The 25097-nt window shown below is 51.2% G+C and overlaps 1 protein-coding gene across 1 annotated transcript in view; it reads left to right on the top strand.

Annotated features, from left to right (window-relative positions):
* Sty (sprouty signaling antagonist) overlaps positions 1-12736 on the top strand; it is a 47099-nt gene extending 34363 nt beyond the window's left edge. The window contains exon 4 of the mRNA XM_076787449.1: positions 7953-12736. Coding sequence (XP_076643564.1) covers positions 7953-9976 — 2024 coding nt within the window. The 3' untranslated portion in view covers positions 9977-12736. The remainder of the gene's footprint in view (positions 1-7952) is intronic.
* The last annotated feature ends 12361 nt before the right edge of the window (positions 12737-25097 follow it).

Genomic DNA, 25097 nt, shown 5'->3' with positions numbered 1-25097 from the left:
CGTAGCGTTTCGTCGGACGGCCGGAATGGAAAAATCGAGGGACCCGCCGATCGCTACGCTCCTGGCGTATGTATGTCGGTGGTTGGGGAGAAAGGGTTCGTGGGGCATGAGCGAGTGGGAGCGACGTGGCTAGTTGCGCGACTAAGTGAACGAACCAGAACGAGAAGGAAACAGAGCGAGATAGGAGGAGGAAGGTTGGAGAAGGACGTCGTAGGAAAAGAGGCGAGTCGTGGCGCGGCGAGGCGAGGTGCCTCTCAGACTCTCGGCCGACTATAGAGGGAGTTCGCGATGTCTCCCTCTACCACGCGAAACGGATAGCGAGAGAAACGGAGAGGGAACGGGAGAATGAGTCGGAGAGAGAAAGAGAGAGAGAGAGAGTGAGAGGGAGACGGGTGAAAAGTAGCTGGGCAGAAAGAGAGGAGCTGAATGAACGTACGTACGCGGCAGAGGGAGAGAGAGACGCAACGACGACGACGGTGAACGCGGCAGGTACGAGATAGAGGGGAGACGGAGGATCGAATGAATGAACGGTGCACGACGAGGATAGAATTAATGAGTGGGATAAATATAGAAGCGTGTAACGCGGCAGAACGAGACGGCCCATCCCTTCCTCTCGTTCCGTTTTTCTATCCGCAGTCTCTCCTTCTCCTCCTCTTCTCTCTTCCTCTCGTCTTGCTCGGCTCAGCGTTGACCGAGAGACTCGAAGAGTCGACTCGATTCGACTCGAGTCAACTCGATTCAACTACGAAGCCTGGCTGGCTCTCCTGCTCGACGAGAGTTAGGTAGGTTGGTAGGTAGGTAGGTAGGTGCAAGATCGAACGAAAGGATTCATCGTACTACGGTGTACACTTAGGCGCGCACCGAGGAACCGATGCTGAATCAACGCTCTGCGCACCCGTCGCGTCGTCCACGCGCCCGCTACCAACTTCTATCGATAGCATAGTACGCTAGGAACTCATTCAGCCATGATCGTCCCGCGACTCGCTCCTTCTCTATCCGTCGACCGTCTCTGTCGACTCCGCCAGCCGTCAGCCATCCCAAGTTCCGTCGGTGTAGGCACGACCAGCAACCGCGTCGCGTAGGAAGTCGTCGTTTTTCCAGCTGGAACGCGATTACGGAATTGCGAGCCGCCTTTTGCAGGGAACCGCGAACATTCTCGCCGGAGATCGGCAACGAAACCCGCGCGCAGGTAGAGAGAAAGATTCCTCGGTTCAGCGTTTTTAAAGCCGGTAACGCGCGCGCGCGCGCGCGACTTTCGCGCGGATTTTCCTTCCGTGCTAGAAACTCGACAGCGGAACGGTGAAATCATCTGTGAACCGCTTTCGGATTCGTCGCGAGGATCACCCCGTGGACTTTTGGACACTCTTTGCCGTTTGGCTGTCGCTTTCTCTAGTTGCCGAATTTGTTCGATCTCTCGGATCCATGGACGTTCTTATCTAGAATCTCTGGATCTTGCCTGGAGAGACGCGAGGTGTTTCGATGTGCCGTTAGAGTGTCTGCTCTCCGAAAGCAAAAGCCATCGACTGTACCTTTTACCGAGTCTATGCGCTTCACGGATCGCAGAACTATGGGTCCCATACGTTCGTGTGTCTGCCCACACAGTACTTTTTTTAAAAGATATTGTGCGCCCGACGATCGAACCTTTCGATCGAACGTTCAGCAATTCGAGCAGCGTTCGATCGGTTGGTAAATGCGTTTTGTCAAGCGGAACGCGCACGCTTCGACGTTCGCCGCGTTTCATTTGTATTTCCTACGAGCGCCGAGCAGCGCTGCGCCGAAATGGAAATGTTGAATGAAAGATAGCGTCCGATCGGGACAAATTCGAGCGACGACCTTCGAATCGGCATTAACGAGACATCTGCCGCGTTCCAAATAACGAAACTGGAGACGGTATCGCGTGGGCGACGAGGGTGTTGGCGGTTCGAATAAACTCGTTGGACGATGCGAGCCGGTTAATTAACGATCTCGAGCGATTCCCGCGGCTTCAGAATGGCACGGCGATTAAACGGTAAAACGGCACCCGTTTGTTCTACCGTGTGTTATCGTTTTCGAGAAACCGGAACACACCGAGTTCTCTCGAAGAATTTCGATTCCTCGTTGACGCGGATCGATTTCGCGGAACCGATTTCCCCGTACGAACACGCCGCGCGACCGTTCTTGCTACGATCGTGTCGTGCGTTTCGTATTTGTTTGCGCGCGACACGATAATCAGCTTGGCAAAACCCTAGCGCCAAAGTGGTTTTGCGTGTTCATTTCCGGCTGATTTTTCTGTCGACCGGGTTCTCTCGGCTTCGGCCGATCGACGCCGCGAAACCGGTATGAAAATTCGTTCGACGACACGCGGGTCAGTTCCGAGTCGAGAAGTTCCCACACCGCGCGACGACTCGGCTTTCGACGCTGCCAATAGAGAATTTGGTCGTGCCGTGACAGAGAGATAGAGAGGGAGAGAGCGTGAGAAGAGATACACGCGTAGATAAATAGATAAACGGGGAGAGAAAAAAGGAAAAAGATTGAAAAAAGATGGGTGAGAAGATCGCGAGGTCTCCAGCGAGGCGTCCGAAGAGCGTCACTGTCGCCGCGACGACGCCGCCGGTGGTGTACACGGTGTGACGACATAGGTAATGTTTTCATTCAATCTAAAGCTTCAATGATAGCTTCCGCCCATTCATAAAAAGCTTCGTGTTGCGAACGAGTCGTTGGCCACGATATCGCCAGATGGCATACCGTGCACGGAACTCCACCGGCCGCGGCCCTGGTCTCTCTCATACCCTCTCTGTTGCACTCCGTGCGTTTCTGCGGTCCTCTTGGTTCCTCTTGCACGCACACGAAAACGCAGACAAGCGTGCGAGCGCGTACACACTCGCATACGGTCGCGTAAACACACGCTTGCACGCATACAGAAACGCGCGTGCGCGCGCACGCACACGGGAACACACAGACTCACACACACACACACATCAGTTTTTCTCCTCTCGACCCCTCGCCCGAGCGTCGCCATTCATGGCTTCCTTCCCACCTTCTCTCTTCCTGCTTTCCCCTCCCTCCCCCGCCGTTTCGTCCTACTGGCTCTCGGTCGTTCCCTTTTCGTCCCCGCGGTCTCGCGCGCACCCATCCCCCTCTCGCAATTAATGGCTGCCCCCACCAGACGAGCAGGTTACCCTCGCGGCCAATCGCCGTCGGTCCCGACGCCCCCACCACCTCGCCGACGGCTCTGCACCTCGACTTCGACTCGGTGACGGCGAGCTCGTTGTCAGTCGTTCGCCAACAGTCGTCGCGTGTCTTTCGGTCTGTTTGACGTGTCTCGCCGACATCGGTCAACCCGAACCGACCCGGCTCGGCTCGAACCTCGAGACACGTCCATTCATCGTTGGCCGCGTGTTGCGGGCGCGCCCGCGCGCACGCTTCCGTCGTTGTCGGTTGTCATCTGGCTCCCTTCGTGGACGGTCTCTTTCACACACGTTCTGTTCTCTCTTTCTCTTTCTCTTTCTCTCTCTATCTATCTCTCTATCTCACTCACTCTGTGAATCGAGGCTGATCGGGCGATGAGACTACCGACACTATTCTCAGAGATCGCTCCCCGCCCACCGGTGAAGTTGGAACGCGTCGCTGGAGGGGAAGTCCCGTTGTTGGAGGCAGCGAGACGCACGATATCCGCCGGAAGTTACGGACGCGCCTAGAGATGCGTGTAACGGCCTCGAGCGGACGTCCCCTCGGACTTGTCGGTGTCGTCTGGTGGTGCGCGTGACGCTTACGACGCTCCGTATCTGTCGTTGTGTTTCCTCTCTTTTCGTGCCGTGTCGTGTCGTGTCGTCGCCAGTGCAAACCCATCGGAGACAACAGAGAGAGAGAGAGAGAGATAGAGGATATCATCCTGTCCCGATTCACCCGGAAACATTAACGAACGGGAAATGAGCACGGGAGCGGGAGGATAAAGACCGACGAGAGTCACCGCCGGCTCGTTCTCCTATACCCCTGGAATTCGAGGAAGCCACCGGATAGACATCCGTTCGTAACGCCGAGCCGAAACTCGAATTCGACGTGTACCGGAGGTGTGCGGCTCTGTGGCTCTGCTCGAGAGCCCGCTCGCGCTCCCTCGATACACCGGACACGCCTTCAGGATCTATTGCTCCGGCTCCGGCACCGGCCCTGGCCCTCGGCGAGCCCACCTTCTTTTCTGGATTTTCGCTGGTCCCATGAATTTTCAGTAAGTCCGTCGATAATGCTATTCCTTCTGGTCATGTATCGAGAGATCGGGAATTTTATTCTCTCTGCTCTTTCCTCCTCGACTACCCCGCTTCAGGTTTGTCGATCATCATCCGATATAGAAAAAGCAACGAGATCGAGGAGCTTAACGAAAAATTCAATCAGTTTTATGAGACGTAGAAAACACGGTTGGTTAGTCTCGGTGTTGCACAGACCCAAGGAGAACGGCAGGATTAAATCGTTTCGAGCCCCTGAACCGGAAGCAGACGAAATTCTGCACAGGAAATACGAGTCCGCGGTAGTTGCACCATCCTGCTCGACTTTCAAATTTCAAATTCTACCGATGGAAAGTGTCCCGTTGGTTGTTCGCGTCGAGCATATTCATTAGAACGAACGACGAATGGCCCAGTTGTTCCATTCGGGAAACTCGAACGGAAGAAGAAACGCGCCTCCGAGGAAAGAGAATGAAACGATTTGTTGTTCGTGAATAGATTGAATCGTTCGCTGTCCTGTACGCTGCACGCTGCTGGCGAGCGCAGAAAATCCGCCCGAGCCAGCGATAAGCTTCGGAAGATTAGGAATCGAGCCGAACCGTAGTAGCAATTGTAACGAGTGTGTTACTCCCGCGACGTAGTATCTGCGTGAGATTTCGTTACGAAGAAAACTGGACCGACAAGATAACGAGCGTCCCGCGGTACAGAATTTCGGCATTTAAATCGCGAGTTTCGCCGAGCGGCGTGGCCATGCCCGCGGCGCGATCGACACCGAAACGGAAAAATGAAATTCCGAATCGCCGGGTTGCGGCTCCGAGGTTGTCGAGTTTCTGGTAAGCACGAACGATATTATCGCTCGTTCCGCGGCACCAGATAACGCGATCGAACGGAAACGTGCTGCGGCGAGGAAGCACGTCCGGTCTTATCTCGAGCGTTTCCGCCGCGAATTAAAGCGTACCCGTGCCGGAACGTAGCTCGAACATTCTTCAGATTTTTTTTCGGGGAGCAGCCCACGCGGCTTCTCGAAACTGATTGCAAAATTTTATACATTTTTCAATATGTACGATCAAACCCGTCACCTATCCCACGTCCTGTACGATTCGATTCGATTCGATTCGATTCGACTCGGCGGACGACGTGTTATCGATGAAAAATAAATTGTTTCGTGTCCGCGATCGAACGGTCGCGAAAAACAATGAGCGAGCGAGCGGGCCCCTCGTTATCATTCGAAGCGCGCCGAGACAATCGGGAACGCTAAACGAACGCGGAACGTGACCGCACGTGAAATATTGGACGGTATATCGCCGTCGTGACCGGCACGCGGATATTGCCAAACCAATCGTCCTGTCACAATTACGTGATTAGCAATCTTCCTCGAAAGCTCTCGCCGTGCCATGCTCGTCTACAGGCTGATTCACAACTCGAATCGTCGGCGACTCGACCTCCCGAAAGATTTGCGACAGTCGGCTGGCATTGTCGTCGAAAAGCTGAAGCAACGCATTGTTCCTTGAACGTTGGCCAGTCTTTCAATTTCTCTAGACCCGTCTAGAATCGTCTACGATCGAATATTATTCGTGTCTTGGGAGTCCGAAAGTCCTGAAAATAAGAAAATTCATCTTTGCATCATCATAATCGTCCTGAAAGGAAATTCGTAAGGACCCGCTGCCGAAGTCCTAGGTCCCCTAGAACGACCGCGTTGCTTTCTCAAATATCCTCTAGCGTTCTAGAGCCGGCTTTTCGAGTCGAAGTCACGCTGCAAGGACGAGAACGATCTTTCCTCGGAACACGGTTGCACCGTTCCACGAATGCCTCGGCCACCGTGACGAAACGATTTGTTCGCGCCTGCGAGAGGAAGTTCTTTTCAATTCGGTCTTCTTTTCAATGAAAATTCGCATCGGCTCTGTCGCGCCCTGTTCGTCCGAAACGTTTCTCTCTGTCGCATTTCTGCCCGATACGTTCGGCTAAACGAATTTCCGCAGAAACGCGCAAGAATCGAGGATCTTCTCCAAGCGCGGAAGCTCCGGCGCTGAGCGGATTTCTCGAGAAGCCGAAGACGATTGGTGCAAGTTCTCGTGGAGCCGTTGCAATATCCGTGGACGTTTTCGAGCGATCGTTCGGGTGTTCGGGCAGGCCATTAGCGCGAATGGGCAAAACCTCGAGTATCGGAGCAACGAGGAAATCGGCGTAATATCTCGGCTCGCGAGACGACAGATAGAGCGAGAAGGGTAAGGAGAGATTCGGCGGTGGTACACCGGCTGCTCAAGCTCGCGAAACGTTTCTCTTATCTGTGCTCGGTCGTATACGGCCGCTAAAAGCTCTCTGACCTATGGCAGTCGGTCGCCGATAGGCCGCGCATTCCTTTCCGAGTGCACCCTCTGAATGGGCCGCCTGTTTCCTCGCGAACACACCCGCTCCCGCTCGCGCTCGCGCGAGGAGAGCGGTTTCTCGCACGTGTTCGAGCCGAGCGCGAACGCCGTTCGAAAGCGAATCGCTCGAACGATACATCATCTGATTTTGTTTTTCGATTAATTGCACGCCGGTTTGTCCGACTTTAGGTTGCTCGAACGGTCTCGATGGTGTTGCCAGCGCTCGAAACCGAGACCGTGTAAATTGGCGGGTCTCTCGTTTCCTAAAGGGGGAAGATTGAATAGCAGAGCACAGGAAGTTAATGTATTCGGTTTCGCAAGCGTCGGGGCGCCGCGCCATGCCGCGCCGGCATCGTCGCACGATCATGGTTGGTACCTACACAGCGGATGCGTGTAGGACGCGCGCGATCGGTCTTGTGCGAACCAACGTCGTTCGTTTCTTCCAGTTCCGTAGGCACCCGGAGAGTGGGTCGAGAGACCCGGTGTTGAACGGATTTACGAGGTAGAGTTAATGTCATCGAGGTTATCCGCAACGTTCACGGATACCGAACAAATCTTTCTGGAAAATTGCTCGATGCCTCGGATCGTAGCGCGCATGGACTCGATATCGTCAAAACTGCGGGAACGAGATCTATGACACGAATTTGCAAATTCTTTCATCGGGCATGAATGTCGACGAACAAGAGCGAAAGCTTAAGTGAAATTTTGCTCGTAGAAGGATGTCCGGGAAGAGAGAGAGAGAGAGAGAGAGAGAAAGCATCTGCCGAGGCAGAGAGGACACGATTGGTCGCGGCCGAACAAAACGCTCGGTTCTTCCAGAACTGTGGGCGCTCCGAGTGGGCCGGTGACCACTGAATCAAGAAACTGCGGTGCACGGCCCACTCGCATCGCGTTCGCGCCCACGTACCCAGACCAAACCTACCTCGATGCCACGTAGGTAGCGAGCCAGCCGCGTATTAGGCATCGTTCGCGGCTCGGGAAGGTGTGATCCGAATATCGCTTTCGACTTGTCCTGCGAAACACAGCCCGACCGATCCTCGAAAATGGTTCGGTCCGTTGCTATTCGGCAATGTCCACGATCCAGACACAGTCCATCGTGTCGCAACTTGAGAATTTGTCACGCGACAATGTTCGCGTTCGATGATCTGGAACGCGTCTCTTCGACAAACGGGCTACATGCGATAATTATTCACCGGCGAGCGAGCAAAAGAGAGTAGTATACAAGTCTGAACGAACGGTTCAGCTGTTACATTCTGAACAGGTCGGTCGATAACGTGTTTTGACCAAAATTTCACCTGTAGGTACTCTTTTGTTCGGCCGCTGTACGATCGATAAATGTTTATCGGAAAGAATAAGGCTAGACGAGTAAACAATGTATTACCGTTTTCAGGTGGGGATGAAGCGCGTGTCGCGAGGGCGAGAGGAAGCGGACGCGGAGCATTACCGAACACCATCCTCGCTAATGGAACGCCCTTGTCGAGAGTGTCACCACCTCGCGCGGGCTGGGCAGTGCGGATCAACGAGGCGACACTCACTACCCCAACTCAGTCAACAACGAATCATCATCACCAGCAACAACAACAACAGCAGCAGCATCATACTCCAGATACATCGAGAGCCATCGAACAATGGGCTAGCGAGCGGGCATCGTCGTCGTCGGCTTTGTCGGTTCGCGGTTCCACGTCACCATCGTCGCCATCCTCGCCACCAACGAGAAGAGCGGGGACAGGATCAGCCGGAAGAGTGTTCTCGTCGTCGAATCGAATCGGAGGAGCGTCGACAACGCCGGGAAGAGCCAGAGAAGGAGAACGAGGAGGAAGAGGAGGAGAAGGAGCAACAGGTGGTGGGACCGCCACTGGTGTCCATTTCCCGAAACATTGGCAGGAGGAGGAAGAGCTGGAGGCGAAGAAGAAGGAGGAGCACCGGAACCGTCTCGTGGACGTAGTGGCTTGCTACCAAGCCGAGCATCTTGGGCTGAGATCCGGTCGGCCGATGTCGCAGAACAATGCGATATCGCCGCTCTCGCGGCCACCCTCCTCGCAAGCGAACGCGATCACCGCGGGAAACGGTCTCGACAGCCACCTCGCGACAAACGCCGATACGGCGAACAATAATGCCGACGACGTGGACGCGCACACCTCCACCGGCCGAACGGTTCAGCAGATCGTTCAGCCGGTTCGCGTGCACGATCACAATCGACCGTTCCCACCGCCCCGATTGCCACCGACCGCTACGAGCAACATCACCGGCACCGGGACTGGAACCGGTAACGTTTCCTCGACCAACGTCCCGTCGTCGAATCCCAGGATCGCGGTGACCGTGCCGTTGAGCCCTCTAGCCAACACGTTCCGAAGCAGACCACGAAACGCGGATGCGTCGAACGAGACGACAACGACCGCGACGACAACCGCGACGACGACGACAACGACGACCACCGCGAGTCCCCGTGGGGCTCTGTTGTCGAGCAGCGCGAACGATACTCCGCCGAGAAGTCCGATCGGCGAGGTCAGCCTGAGCGTGCCTCGACCGGACGGCGAGCGGACCATAAACGAGTACGTCGAGGCGCCGTTCAAGCACTGTTGTCTGAACCAGGAACGTCGTCGGTTGGACGACGAGAAACGCCTGGCCACCGGTGACTGTCCGAAGATCGAGAGGAGACAGCAACGGCAAAAGGGTCTCGTCGGGTCGGACGGTTTGGTGGCGGGCACGCATCACCGGCTGCAATCGATCAGGAACCTGCAAGCGTTTCGGGGCGGGTCGAACGTCGGGTCGGGAGCGAACGCGACGACGGGCGCGTCCACGGCGAACGCCGGACCGATCGGCAACAACACCGTGACCAAGCAGCCGGTCTCGTTCACGAAAGAGCCGGCGAACAGCCTCGTCTCGAGGACCTACGACCCGGCCGGCCTGTCGATCATGTGCAATTTCTGCGGCAGGTGCCGGTGCGAGTCGTGCCGGGAACCGCCACCGTTGCCCAGCAAGTGGTTGTGCGACAACAAGTGCTTTTGTTCCGCGGACACTATCCTCGACTACGCGTCCTGCCTCTGTTGCGTGAAGGGACTTTTCTATCACTGCGTGGACGGTAGCGGACCGGGCGGGATCGACGGTGACGCGGCCGGGAGCTGTGCGGACGAGCCGTGCTCTTGCACCGGCAACAAGAAGATATCCAGGTGGGCCTGCCTCGGCGCCCTCACCTTCCTGATGCCCTGCCTGCTCTGCTACTGGCCGTTCAAGGGCTGCGTGGCCCTATGCGAGCTCTGTTACGCTCGGCACGCCGCCCAGGGCTGCAGGTGCAACCCGAATAACCAGGGCAACAGCGCCGCGACCGGCAGGCATCATCCGATCGCGAGCGACATCGGGGACTCGAGGGACCCGGAGAAAAGGTTGCTCGACCCGGTTACCCCGGAACTCTAGACATTTTCTAGGCTTCTAGTCGTCTCGTCGGGACTCTGGCTTTTTTTCGGGGGGAGAGGGAGAGAAAGAGAGAGCGAGGAGGGAAACGATCGCGGGACGCGCGAGCGCGCGAGAAAGAAGCAAAGCGAATCGCATCAAGTACAAGCAGTTGCATTTAAGTCGAGAAACGATTATATTATGTACACGTTGGAGTAGAAGTCGGACGGGAAGCGTTAGCCCGCGTCCGACGCCGTCGCGAGTGTTTTCATTATTTATTATTCTCTTCCATGAGAATGGAAACGAGAAGACGAGAGAGTTTAGATCGCGCGCGTGGATGCGTGAATGCGTGATTGCGCGAGTGCGTGCGTGCGTGCGTGCGTGCGTGCGTGGTCGAGTATGCGTTTCGAGATAAATAGAGCGACGAACGAGTGGGAGACACGGAGCATAGGGGGCGAAAGAGGGTAATGGGAGAAACAGGATGACACAGAGGGAACGGGGAAGATTAGAGCGAGGGGGAGCAGAGCGGGCGAGAAAGAGGTTGACGAAAGGTACGCGAGCGTCCGTATTACGCAGAGACATACCACTTACGTATAGATAGGTCTGTACACGATTAAATATATAAATAGTACGCGCACACACGGAGAGAGCTAGCGAGCCTGCTTGCGAGTGGGAGAACGAGTAATGGAGAGGGGAAGAGACGGTGGTAAATAGGAGAAACGCTAAAGTATATTAAACGCGTGCAAGCGAGCGAACGAACGGACGAACGAGAACGTGTATATGTACGAGTACGTGTAAACGCGTGTATGCGAGTGTATGCGGTTGTGCATGAACGCGTGTGTTTGTATGCGTGCGACGTACGGCGTGTCCGCGTTATTGTCGCCCATCGCGTCCCTCGTGAATGAGCGGCGAAATGAGCGAGAAGAAAACAGGAGAGGAAGAATCTCCGCCATTTTCTAGAGCAGACGCTACGCGACGCTTCGAACTGCGTATCGAGTCCCTTTCCTCGAGATCGATCGACGATCAATTAATTTATTTGCTCGAAAGAGAAAGAGAGATAGAGATAGAGATAGAGAAAGAGAAAGATCGCTCGTGTTTCGTGTCGGTGTATCTCCGACGACAGACCCTTTCTTCCTCTTCCGAAATTGTTGGAGCACACGCATCCGCACGCATTCGGCAATCGGGGAACCTCCCCCCCCGTTCACCGGAGGAACGGCGACGATGCGATGCCGACTGCAACGCGAACACCCTGTATACGTGTAGATCTATAGACATGTACATTGTATATTACATTTGTATAAAGAGGAAACTTTTCTACGGTTAATTTATTCATGGCTGCGTCGCCGAGTAAAATAGAATATTCGCGTGTAGCGTATGGGCGAGGATGTTTGATCGAGCAGCAGGAACAGGAGGAGAGATAAGAGAAGCGGGGGAACACGTGTGTGGGGTTGATAGAGAGAAAGAGAGAGAGAGAGAGTGATACAAAAGGGGAGAACGACGGCGGAGTATTCAAAGAATCGTTCGATTCGACTGACGGTCCGATAGCCGCCGAGGCCTGCGCGCGTCAATCGACAACCGAGAAAAGAAGGAAGAGCACACGAGAGAGCGAGAAAAAGAGGGAGGAAAGAGCACGCGAGCAGAGGAAGTCGTTACCGAGACTGTGAGAGAGGGGGAGAGAAAGAGAGGAGATGCTCTGAAAAGAAGCATTGTCCGCGTTTCCGAGCGTTTTCCTCCGGTCTCGATCCACGATCCACGGGATACGCGGGCACACGCTTTCGCGAGCTACTGCCGCGCGCGTATCGGTAGCGCCACGACACAAGAGAGAGAGAGAGAGAGAAGGACAGAGCAAGAGAGAGCGAGAGATATCCAGATAACGCGCGCTCGCGAGAGATCGGAACACCGTCGTCTCCTCGCGGTAAGAATGAATCCGGGGGTGTTGCGTGTGTACGCGCGCGGTTACGCGACCCTAAGGCCGCCGAGGAATAGGAGGAACGCGGACAGACGGAGTAGAGGGGCTTTCACGAGGACCGAGGAAAGGACGCGATACGCAACGCGACACGGGCCCGTCCGGATCCAGCGACGAAGCTCTGTGCCGCGTTCGATGCGACGATGCGGCCCGCGGAACCGCGAGCGGAGATTTCGAGTTAAGCAGAAGTGAATTTTTCACGAGCCGTGAGTCGCCGTGGGTCGCTGGAGTAGTCCCCGTTCGATTCTCGCGGACTCGTCTAATAAATGGAGACGACAATCCTCGGGACACTCGTCTACCTCTGGCAACAGTACACTATATACCATCGACACGATCCAGAATCCACGAGCATCGAGCGGATACTATCGCGCGCAACAGCTTCGAGTCGAGTCGAATCACGCAGTCGTCAGTCGTTGTCCGCGAGATTGCTTCTCGCGACAGAACGGAGCATAGACAGTTATGGAAGAAATGAAGAAGAACGAAACCGCGTCGCTCGACTCGAAGTTGAAGCGTCTCCACTCGCCGGTCGTCGTAGGGTCGCTCTTCAATACGCGGCGTTTCGCTAGCATCCTCTACTTCTCCAGCGTACTCGGAAGCGGGTGAGCTACTCTCTCGGGAGCGTGACGTGTTTCCTGTGGACGCGTAGCATTAAGCCGCGTTCCTACTTCCGCAATGTGAATCCGTTCGACTCGATGACAGGGCGAATGTAAATAGTATATCCCGTGAGTGGTGCGGGGTAAGAAGTAATTCTGGTCAAACATCTTGGATTATATATGCTGTACAGAGAAATGTTTCAAATAAAATGTTATTTCCTTGTAGACGCGGAGAGAACCTTGCACGGCGTTCCATTACGCACCCGGCCTCGTTTACCGCCAACAACGAGACTCTACCCTATATCGAACACGGTTTTTCCCCCGTTAGCGTCTCGGTCGCTGTCCCCGTCTCTCCACAGCGCGTTCAATAGCATTCCTCTTTGTCTTCGGCCAGCGGAGACCGCCACCGAGTCGCCAGCCAATTAGAAACAATGTCCGCGTACCGAATCGCGCGACGCTAACAAGGGCGAAACCGTGGTTTCCCTTGGAATTGTGCCGCATCGAAACCCACCTCGCCGGTTAACACTTTTGGTACGATCACAGCCGAGCACGGTCGACAGCCATCGAACAGTATCAATTCTCGATCGACTTTAGCCGACAGGCGTGAGCGACGCTGTCGTATCTAGCTTCCGGCCGATTGTATCCACACCAAATACGCGTTCTTACTCGACAACGTTTCGTTTCTAAAGTGTCATCGATCTGCTACGTCATTTCCGTTTGTACATACTGGTAGTAACAATGATAATATTAATAATAATAATAATAAGTACAATAACACGACGACTACTAGGAGAAATTTATTGCAAATACATCTATCGTATCCTTCTCGGACTTCTCCGTTGAGCGGCGCTTCGTCGCCGAACCCGTGGTGCCGGAAATGGTTAAGGGCCCGGGATAGTCACGTGACTTTTTAATTAATAATTTCCATTCGCAGACTTAAGATCCGTCTAGGTCTTGATCCGACGGGTCATAAGTCTGTGACTAAACTTGTCACATTTTTTCCTCGGCATTATCGATATTATGAATTCTGACGGCAGAAACGTGCTTCAAGTTTTTCGCTTTGTTTCGCAGAGAATCAAGACAAAATATAGCTCAATTTGTAGCTGAAGATACTTTCTGATGCGCGCTGCTCTCGACGTGATCCAGAAAACTCATCCAACGGCAGAAAAATGCTTGGATTCTACGGCATGCGCATCATCAATTTTTGGCCTACTTCTACTAGATTGAAGTTTCGCATTAGATTGAACCTTCCTCTTTCGAATGAGTCCTTTACCAGCGACAAAATATTCTTATATAAGGGCGAAAACTTGAGGCACGTAAAATCATTTTTTGACGGTAACGTAGTCACTACCTTATCGCGAATCTACGAAGACCGGGCCCTTAAGGGTTCGGAAATACCGAAGGAGTCCACCGTTCCTATCCACTCTATACTCCTCTGTATCACTCTGTACTGGAGGATAATCGAACCTCGAGTAGCTTTTCGTTCTTCTGCGCATTCTTATTCTACTCAAGAGAGAAAGAGTGTTACAGATCTTACTTTTACGAAAACGAATTATTCACTTTCTCGAAAACGAATCGTTTCACTCTGGAATTCTCTCCATTCGAGCAGATTTTGGTACAACGACTGGAACGACGGATGGCGCAGCGAGGTTTCCCGATCTGTACGCGCGCGATCGGCGAAAGGGTAAGAGACGACGCGACGATTCGTTGGGAATTGTATGCAAGGATCGGTCGTATATTTTGCGAGAGTTCGCGAAAACCGCGGTGAAAAATACGTGTACCGAGCAGAAAGAAGAGCCGTCGGGTTCCAATTAGTCTCTCCCGGCGCGGCGTGAACACACGCGAACGTCGGCACACCGACGCGCGACCAGAGAACCGCACGCCTTCCGTTAGACATCGGGAACGTTGCCGCGCGGCTCTCCTCGCCACGGCTGAATTTCAGGAAGCCGTAATTACACAGAGCGGTTTAACGTCCATGTAACTGCGATACATGCAAGTAGGCACACCTTGCGTACACGTACGCGAGGATAACCGAGAACGAGAGACACGAAGGGATGCGACACTGTCGAATCCTCCGCGGAACACGAGAGACCCGTCGTCGATTCGGGATCTCGTCTTCGATGGACGATCGATAGGTAAGTATGCGATAAAGAAATTCCAGAAGCGAGTCTTACCCCCCCCCCCCCGAATGTATCAATATTGGGAACAGAGAGAGAGTTAATCCTTAGCACTCGAACGGCGACTGTAAGGCGCCGCTGAAAATTGCTGTATCATTATTCAAAATATTGTTTACCTTATTAAATTTGTTTGTATTTAATAGATCACTAAACACTTCAGTATTGTACGAGTAAATTGCACCATTCTCGTATGTATAACATGAAAAAGAATGTATACAAGGGAAATATTCTAGGTCGGAGGAAATGTTTCGTTTTGGAATTAAAATAGCTTCGAGTGCAAAGGGTTAAATTATTGGATCCTGTGTGTTTTCGTTCGCTTTCTAAAGTTTGGAGATAGCTGGGGAAGATATGATTATTTTACTAACATCCGTAACATCATGTAACATTGACTATACGAAAGTAGCACATCCATCGTCGTTCCCGAAGTGTCAATACGGTGCATTCTACTTGGTTCTAAAATTGTCGGAATATCTTTGCCTCCAGAGCGAAGGACCAAACGGGCCTTCCTTGGGTCCGAAACTTTTCGAGGGACGAATTCTTCAGGGTCGAGACGGTAACAACAAAAAATTTGGCGAACTGATGAAAGAGATAGGGACGAGAATTATCGATGCGTCTTCGATGAAAATCAATTTAGTAAACGCGTTTCGCTCGGCTACGTACAAAGTTGTGAAACGGTCTCGGGAAGAAAACCAGCGGAGCGAGCGGTAAGGGGCGGCAATAGCAGCGGCGAAGGAACGTTCTCTGGGGCGACTTCCGGTCCGGAAGTTTAGCGCGTCGGCGCATAAATTGAACATTCCAGGCGGTGCGCGAGGAACGAACGTGAAAGAGGAGGAGAAAGGAAAGAAAACACGGCCGGCCATCTGTTTCACTTGTTCGTGACCGATTCGTGACGGTTCGTGTTAATCAAGAAGAAGAGGAAGAAAAAGAGGATGACGCCGAGCTGCGGCTGTGGCTGTGGCTGCGGTTCTGCTCGATTCTCGGCTCGGCTCCGCTCGTCCCGGCTCGGCTCGGCCCCGCAGCGTGGCACAGAGGGGCACAGAGGGATTCATGGGTTTCGCCGGGGGGCAAAGGGGGAGAGATCACCGAGCCGAAAATAAGAAGAGAGCAAAGTGGCAGGCTGGCTGGTCCAGTGTTGTCACGTGACCGGAAGTGGCCTCTTCCCCACCTTTCGGCTCCACCTTCGATGCCGAGACCTGTATACGGATCCCCCCTCTGCCACCCCTTCCCTCTTGCCTTCGGCCTCATCCGGTTAGCGATGGCCATTCAATTCCCTCTGTTGCGAGTTTTGCGAGCGATTTAGCTGTATAAAGAGCCTCGGAACAGCGATGGGTCCGATTCGGCGCAACGTCGCAGAACTTTCCCTCGCCTCGTCGAGAACCGGCTGCCGATAACGACCGATCGCTCTATCTATCGAACTCTCGAGTCGTTCGAGCTGTCGACACGTTGCAGCTTCCGAACTTTTCCTCCGAAAAGAGGACAAGAAGCTGGCAATCCTTTCGTCGATTACTGCGTTCGTGTTTGTAATTTGTACTCCACTTTTCCCTATGTTCGTATTATTTCGTCTTCGTGGAATAAAGATTTCCACCGAGAAGTTCATGGTCGAAAACGGTTCAAGCGTTTCGAGCATCAACAAATTGTGATTCCCGAGAAGCTATGTGTTCGGTCTGTTTCCGACAGCCTGCTAGTTGGTAATTAGATTGCCGATTTTTCCAAAAAATCAGTATTTCTTGATGCAATTCAAAGCGAAAGAAACAGGAATCGAGTAGCGACGTCTTTGAATATCTCCCGAGGTAGTTTCTATTCGAAGCGATGACGCGACGATGTCAATCGATATCGTTAACGAAAGTCGAACGGGTCTCGGTGAAACGGGAGCTCGGCATCGGCTCGAAGCCATCGCTACCTCCGGTTACTTATCCCTTCCTCTCCGCTCGAACGAACGCATCAACGAGGGAAGATTGGCCTGGCTCGCTCTTGCTTTCGCTTCGCCTCGCCTCGCCTCGCCTCGTCTCGTCTCGTCTCGCCTCGCCACAACGGCTCGTTCAACCACGTTCGAAGAAGTCAACGCTACCGGTGACGTCCTTTAACCCTTTTCCGCTCGAAACTAGTTTCCAGACCGATACAATGTAGGCGCGCACCAGCGACAGGATAATTTCACGGCGCGAATCGGCTCGGCTCGGCTCGGCTGCCAGCGAGCTCGAGCCGCACCGTGCTGCACCGCGCTGCACCGTGCTGCACAACGCGATACCTGCTACTTATCGTATCGCTTTCGACGAAGGATGCACACCGAGCGGTGCGGAGCGGTGCGGAGCGGCGCGGGGCGGTGCAAAGGAGCGGATGCGAACGAAACTCGGGGAGGGGGGGGGGGAAGAAAACCGACGAAAAAGTGTCGTATCCCCATCCCCCCGCGGCCAAGATCGCTCGCTTGTGGCTGGCGTGCCTTCCGCTCGATACGTCCCGATAACGACGCGATCGTTAATGAAAGAACGGTCGTGAAGGCACAGAGATAAGGAACACCGTTTAGCCCGCGCGCGACACGCTGACACCCGCCTGCTGTACGCTTAATCGCTCGTTACGAATCCCACAGAAATCTGACGTTCGATAACTAGTCGATTTCTAAAACTGCGAACCCCCGAAGCCCCGAGTACGCGCGCTTATCGAGCTTTGCGTCCAATGCCGTAAACAGATTAACGAGAAACAGATCGGAGGTCGCAGATATTTTCCCCCGCGTTTCTACCTGTTGAACCTAGACTGGACTCGGTCTTAATTGTGTATTCTTTCAGTGGTTTTTGTAAAAACGAGTCGAAAGTCGGCACACAATGGTGCACCCGAACGGGTATCGAACCCGTGATTTTACCTGGGAAATGGGCGCGGTCACCGAGAACAATACGGTTCGAGGACAGTTCAGTTGTTTGTTGAACGTCGAGGAGCTCGTGTCGGAAATCGTTCGAAAAGTAGAAGCTTTCGTACACTCCGCGACAAAAAGATCGCACACCCGTAAATATTGCTATTTCTGAAAACTGTGATGAAATTTGATATGTTTCTCTCCGCGTATGTACTTCGGTGGAGCTTCAAGGCTACTTACACCGGCGGATTTAAGCGCAGGTTACAGATTCTAGTCTAAATGTAAACATCCGGGTCACCGACGCGACAAAATGATGGCACAGTCTTAACCCTTAATTGCATGAGTGGGGTCCGCAAAGGACCCCAGTGTTGGATTTTGTGTTAACATTTTTAGCCGCGCCATTTTTAGTTTACAGAAATTTTACAGTTTTACAGAAAGTTTACAGAAATAAATTGTTGCTGTAATCAAAGTTAGCAAGGAATTAGGTAAGTGGGGTCCTCAATAGACCCCATGTATGCATTCATGTTCCTAATATTTAGTTTACCTATGCACTTAACGGTTAAAATTCTTTCTCTGCAGTTGACACTAGACGTCAGATGTTTGTATCGTGTACTGTGGTACTGTGCATTAAATATTGTGTGTGTTTCTTATTATCTTCTATTGAAATTACACTATGGGTAGTGGAAAATCTTTATCCGATGCTGAAATAAAAACGATTTTGACATTGCATAAAGAGAATTACTCACTTTCGAAAATTGCACGTATTATACATCGGAGCAGAAAAGTGGTGTATAATTTATTAAAAAATTCCAAAACATACGGTACAAAAAAGAGTTCCGGTCGACCGAAAGCAGTAAGCAATCGCGAAAAACGTGCAATTTTAAAAGAAGCTTCGAATTCTTCGGGAACAGCACGACAAATTGCTAAAGCAGCTGGCGTACATACAAACATACGTAATGTGCAAAGGATAATAAAAGAATGTTCGCACTTGGTTCGAATGAAATTGAAAAAAAAAACCACCTTTAACCGCTCAGCATAAATCGGAGCGTCTGAAATTTGCACAAGAGCATATACATTGGAGAAAAAAGTGGCGTCGGGTTATTTTTGGTGATTAGAAAAGGTTTAATCTAGATGGGCCGGATGGTTTCGCACACTATTTTCACGACCTGCGGAAAGAAGAAAGGATATTAAGACGCAAACACATGAGTGGCGGAGGAGTAATGTTTTGGGCCGGAATTGGGTATCAAGGAGTGACTGAAGTAAAATTTATAAAGAAAACTATGAACAGCAAAATTTATATAGGATTTGATAGACGAACAATTAACTAAATTCGGACACACAATTTCCGGGGAAAATTTTATATTTCAGCAGGATAATGCAAGTGTGCATACTGCAAAATGCGTTAAGCAGTACTTTGAGCAAAACAAGATTAGTGTCTTAACGTGGTCAGCGAGATCGCCAGATCTCAACATAATTGAAAATTGTTGGGCATAACTAGCCAGACATGTCTATGAAGGTGGAAGACAATTCCAAAGCCTTGCAGATTTAAAAACGTGCATAGAACAAAAATGGACAAAAATACGGCCAAAATATATTAACTAACTCTTTAAGTCACTTCCGAAACGTATGTTGGCTGTTCTAGAAAATAAGGGAGGCCACACAAAGTATTAAACATAATGTTATATATTTTATGTACGTAAATCACGTATTTTTTTGTATATGTGCCATCATTTTGTCGTACCGATTTTTTGTTATTTTTTGTTTCCATAAACAAACGGACATTTTCTTTAATTTTATTGTTTGCAATGTAGGTTATTTTGTAATAAAAATGTATAAGTACCAAGGAAGACTAGATTTATTATGTCCAAATGATGAAAACAATGAATTTTCGTGGTGTGCCATCTTTCTGTCGCGGAGTGTAAGCGTGTCGCTGTTTGTTATAATATATATTCATAATACATACTCGTCGAATATATGAACCTCGTGCAAGGCTCGACGCTTCTATCGGCAGTGTTTGAAATCGTTCAACCTGTGCGAGGATAGATTCGACCGCGGTGAAACGCGATCGCGTCACGATTATCTCACGAACAATAGTATCGAACAAATTCGTACGATTCGTCGCGAGAACGACAAATCGTGACGCGCCGCGCCGCACGAACCACAAGGGACCGGTTGTTCGACGGTACATCCTGACCGAATCTGTCTTAGATCCGGTCCTATTGTGCGCGATGCGATAGTTTCTCGATCGTCGACCGATTCGGAAGTGTCCCATCTCGGTTGAAGTTATCGCCAACAACCCGTGAACACCCGGGCCACCGAATAGCGTTCGAACCGTTCGTCGAAATTGTAATCGTCCTGTAACTCGGTCGTTGTTTAACCACTTCTAAAAAATATTTACTATTCATGTGCACATTGCAGATATGCACCACGAGCTGCGAAAAATAAGACCGATGCTTGAAGACGGACGTCGAACCCGTTGGTACCATGGAACTTTCGGTATGTATTAACACATTCGCGACCTGCACATTTTTTCCGTTTCTAATACCGAGTACCGGCGAAAATAATGAAATTGTGAAGCTGGTTGCCGCAAACTTGTATCGCTAAAGCAAGGATTAATTAATCTATTAACGCATCTTGCGCGGGCACTTTGCCGCCAAAGTCTTACCGTGTTGCATTCATTTTTGCAACGCACGTTTTGTATTTTTGCAACGCATGTCTATCCGATTTTATTGTAAGAACCCACCAATAACAATAATCCATCAATAATCCGTGAAAAACTACTTTAGTCGCTTCCCGCTCAAGATGTGTTAAATTAATTAATCATTTAAATTTAAATCCAATCGCATTAGTGCGCCTAATGTTGCCGCGTTTAAAAACAAAAATTGCAGGACGTGAATTCGCGTCAGAGGCAATCAGGAATAGAATTAAAAATGACGTGAATTCACGTCAGCGGTCGCGAGTGTGTTAAGAACGTTCCACGTTTGTAACTGCGTATTTTTTTGTAATTGATCTTTGCAGTAAACGACGCGCTGCGTTTGTTTGTTAGATCGGAACGCGCTCGAACGAAGCGCAGGGAGGAACCGCGTTCGCGATCGGCAAAAAGGGACGAAGCTCGATGCGGCTCGTACGCGGGATGCGTGATTCGCGATGCACGAGGCCTAATAGAGACGGTCATTGTACGTGGAAGGCATCCGCGGAGCGCATCGTTCCGGAAACGCAAAAATCCCGGGGCGAATAATACGGGGCCGTGGAAAGAATGAAGATTGATGGGGACCGTTCGCGGAAAAGCTGCGATATTCCGAGAGTCGCTTGATATTTCTAGTGTCGTTCCGCGAACGTCTTGCTGTCGATCGGCGGTTCGCTAATATCGCCGCGGACACGCTCCCGGAGGTAACCGATATATGTGTAATACAATAAACGATATGGCAGACCAGAGTGGAGAGACGGTTCTTTGGAGAAGACCGTAGAGAGCCAACGAAAACGGGGACAGTCGACGGAAAGAGCAGAGACCGAAGGTGGTTCGTTGCGAAGGAAGAAGGCCGGGGCGAGTAGAGAGAAGAGAGAAAACCGTATGCGAGTAGAGTCAGAAGGTTAAACGAGTAGAGATTAGGAATACGCGCGACGCGGAGAGAGAAGGTTGCGCGAGTAGAAAGAGGCGAGTTTATGAGAGCAGGGAATGTAGGTACGAGCGAACGTTGTTGCAAACGACATCGAGCATTTTCCACGAGGCGAAGGAACGGCTAATTAAGACAAAGAATCAACAATGACATATTATTGTCGATCGCTCTATCGCTAATAGCAAGGATCTAACGCGGAACAAATCGAAATAGTCGGAATCGCGCGCACGCGGATCGAAGGATCCGCAACCAGCGAAGGTATCCGCGTCCTCCGAACGGTTTTACGGTTGGTCAGGTTTATCGGGTGGCGAATTAAATCGGCGAAATATCCGGTGACGAGGAAGAGGGAGAGGGCGCGGGAGAAGGAGAGGGAGGTGGGGAGGAAGAGGAAAAGGGAAGAAGAGGGGAGAGAGCGGTTCGTGCCCGTGTCAGCAGAAAAAGAGAAACGGAAAGGGAGGAGAGGGAATGAGAGAGATTTTACAGAGATCCGCCGTATGAATTTATTATCGCATCAGGATAGCGGAGGAAGCAAGGTCACGAGGAGAGGGATCGACGAGAAAGACCCATCGGTTGTACGAATATGATTTACGATCTAGCAGGGCAGATTAAGCCACGCTCCGCACAGATACGTTGCGCGAAAATTTATTAACGCGGGAGAAAGAGAGAGAGAGAGGGGGGGGGGGAGAAGATGAGAGAGAGAGGGAGAGATTAGAATGACCGAGGTCACGGAACGTCATCCACGAGATTCGAGTCGAAGGGACGTGACCGATGGGAACGTCGCGCGGTTCGCGACCTATCGTCGACAACAGGAAACAAAGCTGAGATATTTTTTCCGAAGAAAATGGGGCAAGCAGAAATGAAATTCGAATTGCCCTCGAATCTCCGCGACGCTCTCAGGTGGGTGGTAGTTTACCAGGATCGTCATTCCTCGATGAGAAGTTCGATGCGTCTCGCGTCACCGGTTCGAGGGTTCATCGCGCATTCGGATTCGGGTGAACGACTAAGCGAAGCAGCGATCGAATCGAATCGGAATCGGAATCGGATCGGATCGGATCGGATCGGGGCGGTTGCTCGAGGAGGAACGACGATTTTCGATATATGTATAACAGGATGGACGCGCGATAGCGGCGTGCGCTTAGCGACGTTAGCGTGATGTTTTCGCGACAGGGCGTGCGAGCGTTCTATATTAAACTCGACGAACACGGGTAGGCCGATTGCGAAACGGACGCCTGATATTTTCGTTACATCGCACGAGTAACTGCTTCCGGCCGAGCATTCTCTCTCTCTTTCTCTCCCCCTCGGTCTTTCTCTTGCTCTCCCTTTCTCCGTCCCTTTCTATCCAGCTACGCTTTCTTTATCCGTCGTCCTTCCTCTCGCATCCTGCTTTTCCACTCGCTCGCCCGCCAGGCAAACTCTATTTTTCTCGCTTTGCTCGCCCGGCTCCCTTACTCGCTCGTTCCTCTCTTCTCCTCTCTGCTTCTCGTCGCTCGGTACCCCCCCTGTTTCTCTGTCTCTCGTTCTTCGTCCCTTTCTCTCGAACTTCTCCGCTTCTCTATCTCGCTCTGTTGCGCGGTTGCTGCGCGCGCGGAGAGAGACCGGGCAGATGCCCGTGCTTCAGCCGGCCGGAAACACCTACGCATCATGGTAGCGTGCGAGGTAGCGATGCCCAGCGATGGCTACGAATCGCTCGCGAACAACGAACACTCCGATTGTCGCCAAAAAGGCGAACGAATCGCGCGATAAACCCTTTAACCGGTCTCGATTATCGGAACGCGTCCTCGACCTCGAACCCTTCGGCAGAAACTCGAACCTTGCTTGTTAGAAACGCTGAAACCGCTGTTCCCCTTTCAACTACGGGAAATTTACTAGTCGATCTATCGTTTAACGCGAATCTTTTACGAACGCTGATCCTACATAGTTACCACACGATTTGTTTCTTACGGATCTCCAACATTTGGAACGCCTGGCAGCTGAAAGTTTGGCCGATTATGAGCGGTCTCGACGTCCATGCTGCTAGATATAACTTCGCAAAATTCCACTTTCCGTATCGATCATTATTCCGTCCTGTGTATCGTTCTTTCAGCCATAACAAGGCGGAGATTACCAGCGACGGGTACGACTTTCTCGCGAGTATCGCTTGCTCCGTATTATTTACCTGGGCGCGAGTTGTCGACGCCGTGTTCCGTGTCGTAGATTTCGAGGGACCTTGGAACGCTGCTAATATGTATACACCGTACTTCATTCTTTTAGTCCCAACGACATACTCATACCTAGCCAGTTCGTTTCGACGACGCTGTCTCTTACAGCTTCTTCTTCTTCTTCTTTATCCTTTAGAAACAAATAAGAAAAACAAAAAATCAACGAACCTTCTCAGATTTCATTACCGAAGCTGAACTTGACCGTTTCGTTTTTCTCTCGTCGATAGCCTATCGGTTGCAAATTTGTTTAAATCTTGTAGGAGATCGTTGCAGTACGTGCAAATGAAACGGTCTTGGAGAAAAAGTAGGGATTGCAATAAGGACATAGCGAACGTCCAGCAAACTCTAAGAGATCCCGTATCCGAACGGGTGGACGAGACAAGTTGTTTCTGTTGTTAATTGCGGATCCATCGGTGGGTGCGATTGCGACGTCGGGAGAGGGAAAAAGAGAGAGAGAGAGAAGATTGTAATTAGATGTTTGCCAAGCCAGGTGCGATCCGAGAGTTGCAACCGATTACGTATAGATTCGACGTGTTTCCGCCGCGGGATTAATTGAATGTTATCGAGCGGAGAGGATCTCGGCACTATCGCTGGCTATGTCCAAGCTTTTTCCTCTTCTCTCCTCTCCTCTCCCCTCCTCTCCTGTCGTGTCACGGAGCCGGACAGTTTTTTGCACGAGCATCTTCTACGACGACACTGCCACGCCAAGCAAGTTCGAACGATCGATTGATTCGCCTCGCTTCGCTTCTTCTCTCCTCTCTGCTTTTTATTTCGACGCGCCGCGCCGCGCCGATTCGGAAATGTCTGTTCGTTGTATCCCTCTCCCGGGTTACCGTCGCATTTTCAATTCGCGATTGTTACATAGTTAAATCGGAACGTTTTAGTCTTATGGCAATAGAGTAATATCGAACGCCTTCACTGATTTGAATGGGTTCAAGGAGTCATCGGATCTTATAGATAGGCGAAAAGCCCTATCCATAATAAAAATAAATATATAAGTAATCAATTATTTGCAAAGAATTTGTTTTGCCTTTAGTTCTGTACCGATCGTTGAAGAGGAAACAACAGTTTCCTTTTATAGTTTTCGGTAAAGCAGCCTGTGTTCAAAATATTCTAAAAAGTATAATTTTTATTACAATCCCGTGTAATAAAATGGCGGCGACCGTACCTTCCGAGGATCATATTCGTCATTGCATCGGAAAATTTGCGATGTTTATGGAGATTGCATTGAAGGTCAACAAATGTCAACGTTGGTTCAGAAGGTTTGCTGCTGGTGGTTATGATCTCTCTGGCAGGCCTCGAAGTGGACGACCAGTTGAATTTGATAATAACACCCTAAAATCTCTAGTGGAAGCTGATCCATAATTAAGTATACACAAATTATCGAGAAGCCTTGGGTCCACGTGGTCAACTATACAAAGGCACCTACACGAAAAGGGGAAGCATATAGGCAAAGAATATGGGTACCGCATCAATTATCTGAGACCAACAAGAATATTCGTCGATCAATTTGCACTTCATTGTTATCCAGATTTCGTAGAGATCCATTTCTTAGCAGAATCGTTACCGGAGATGAAAAATGGATTCTTTGTGATAACATAAAGCGTCCCAAGCAATGGCTTTCTGCAAATCAAACCGCAATATCAACCTCATATAAACCTAGCTTATCACTTAGAAAGGTGTTACTGTTCATTTGGTGGGACTGATGTGGCATAATTCACTTTGAGTTTGTTGAAACCTGGAGAAACAGTT

This window comes from Halictus rubicundus, chromosome 4 (genome assembly GCF_050948215.1).
Source record: "Halictus rubicundus isolate RS-2024b chromosome 4, iyHalRubi1_principal, whole genome shotgun sequence".
Taxonomy (NCBI): Eukaryota; Metazoa; Arthropoda; class Insecta; order Hymenoptera; family Halictidae; genus Halictus; species Halictus rubicundus.
The sequence above is the reverse complement of the archived record's forward strand: the minus strand, read 5'-3'. Positions and strand labels throughout refer to the sequence as shown.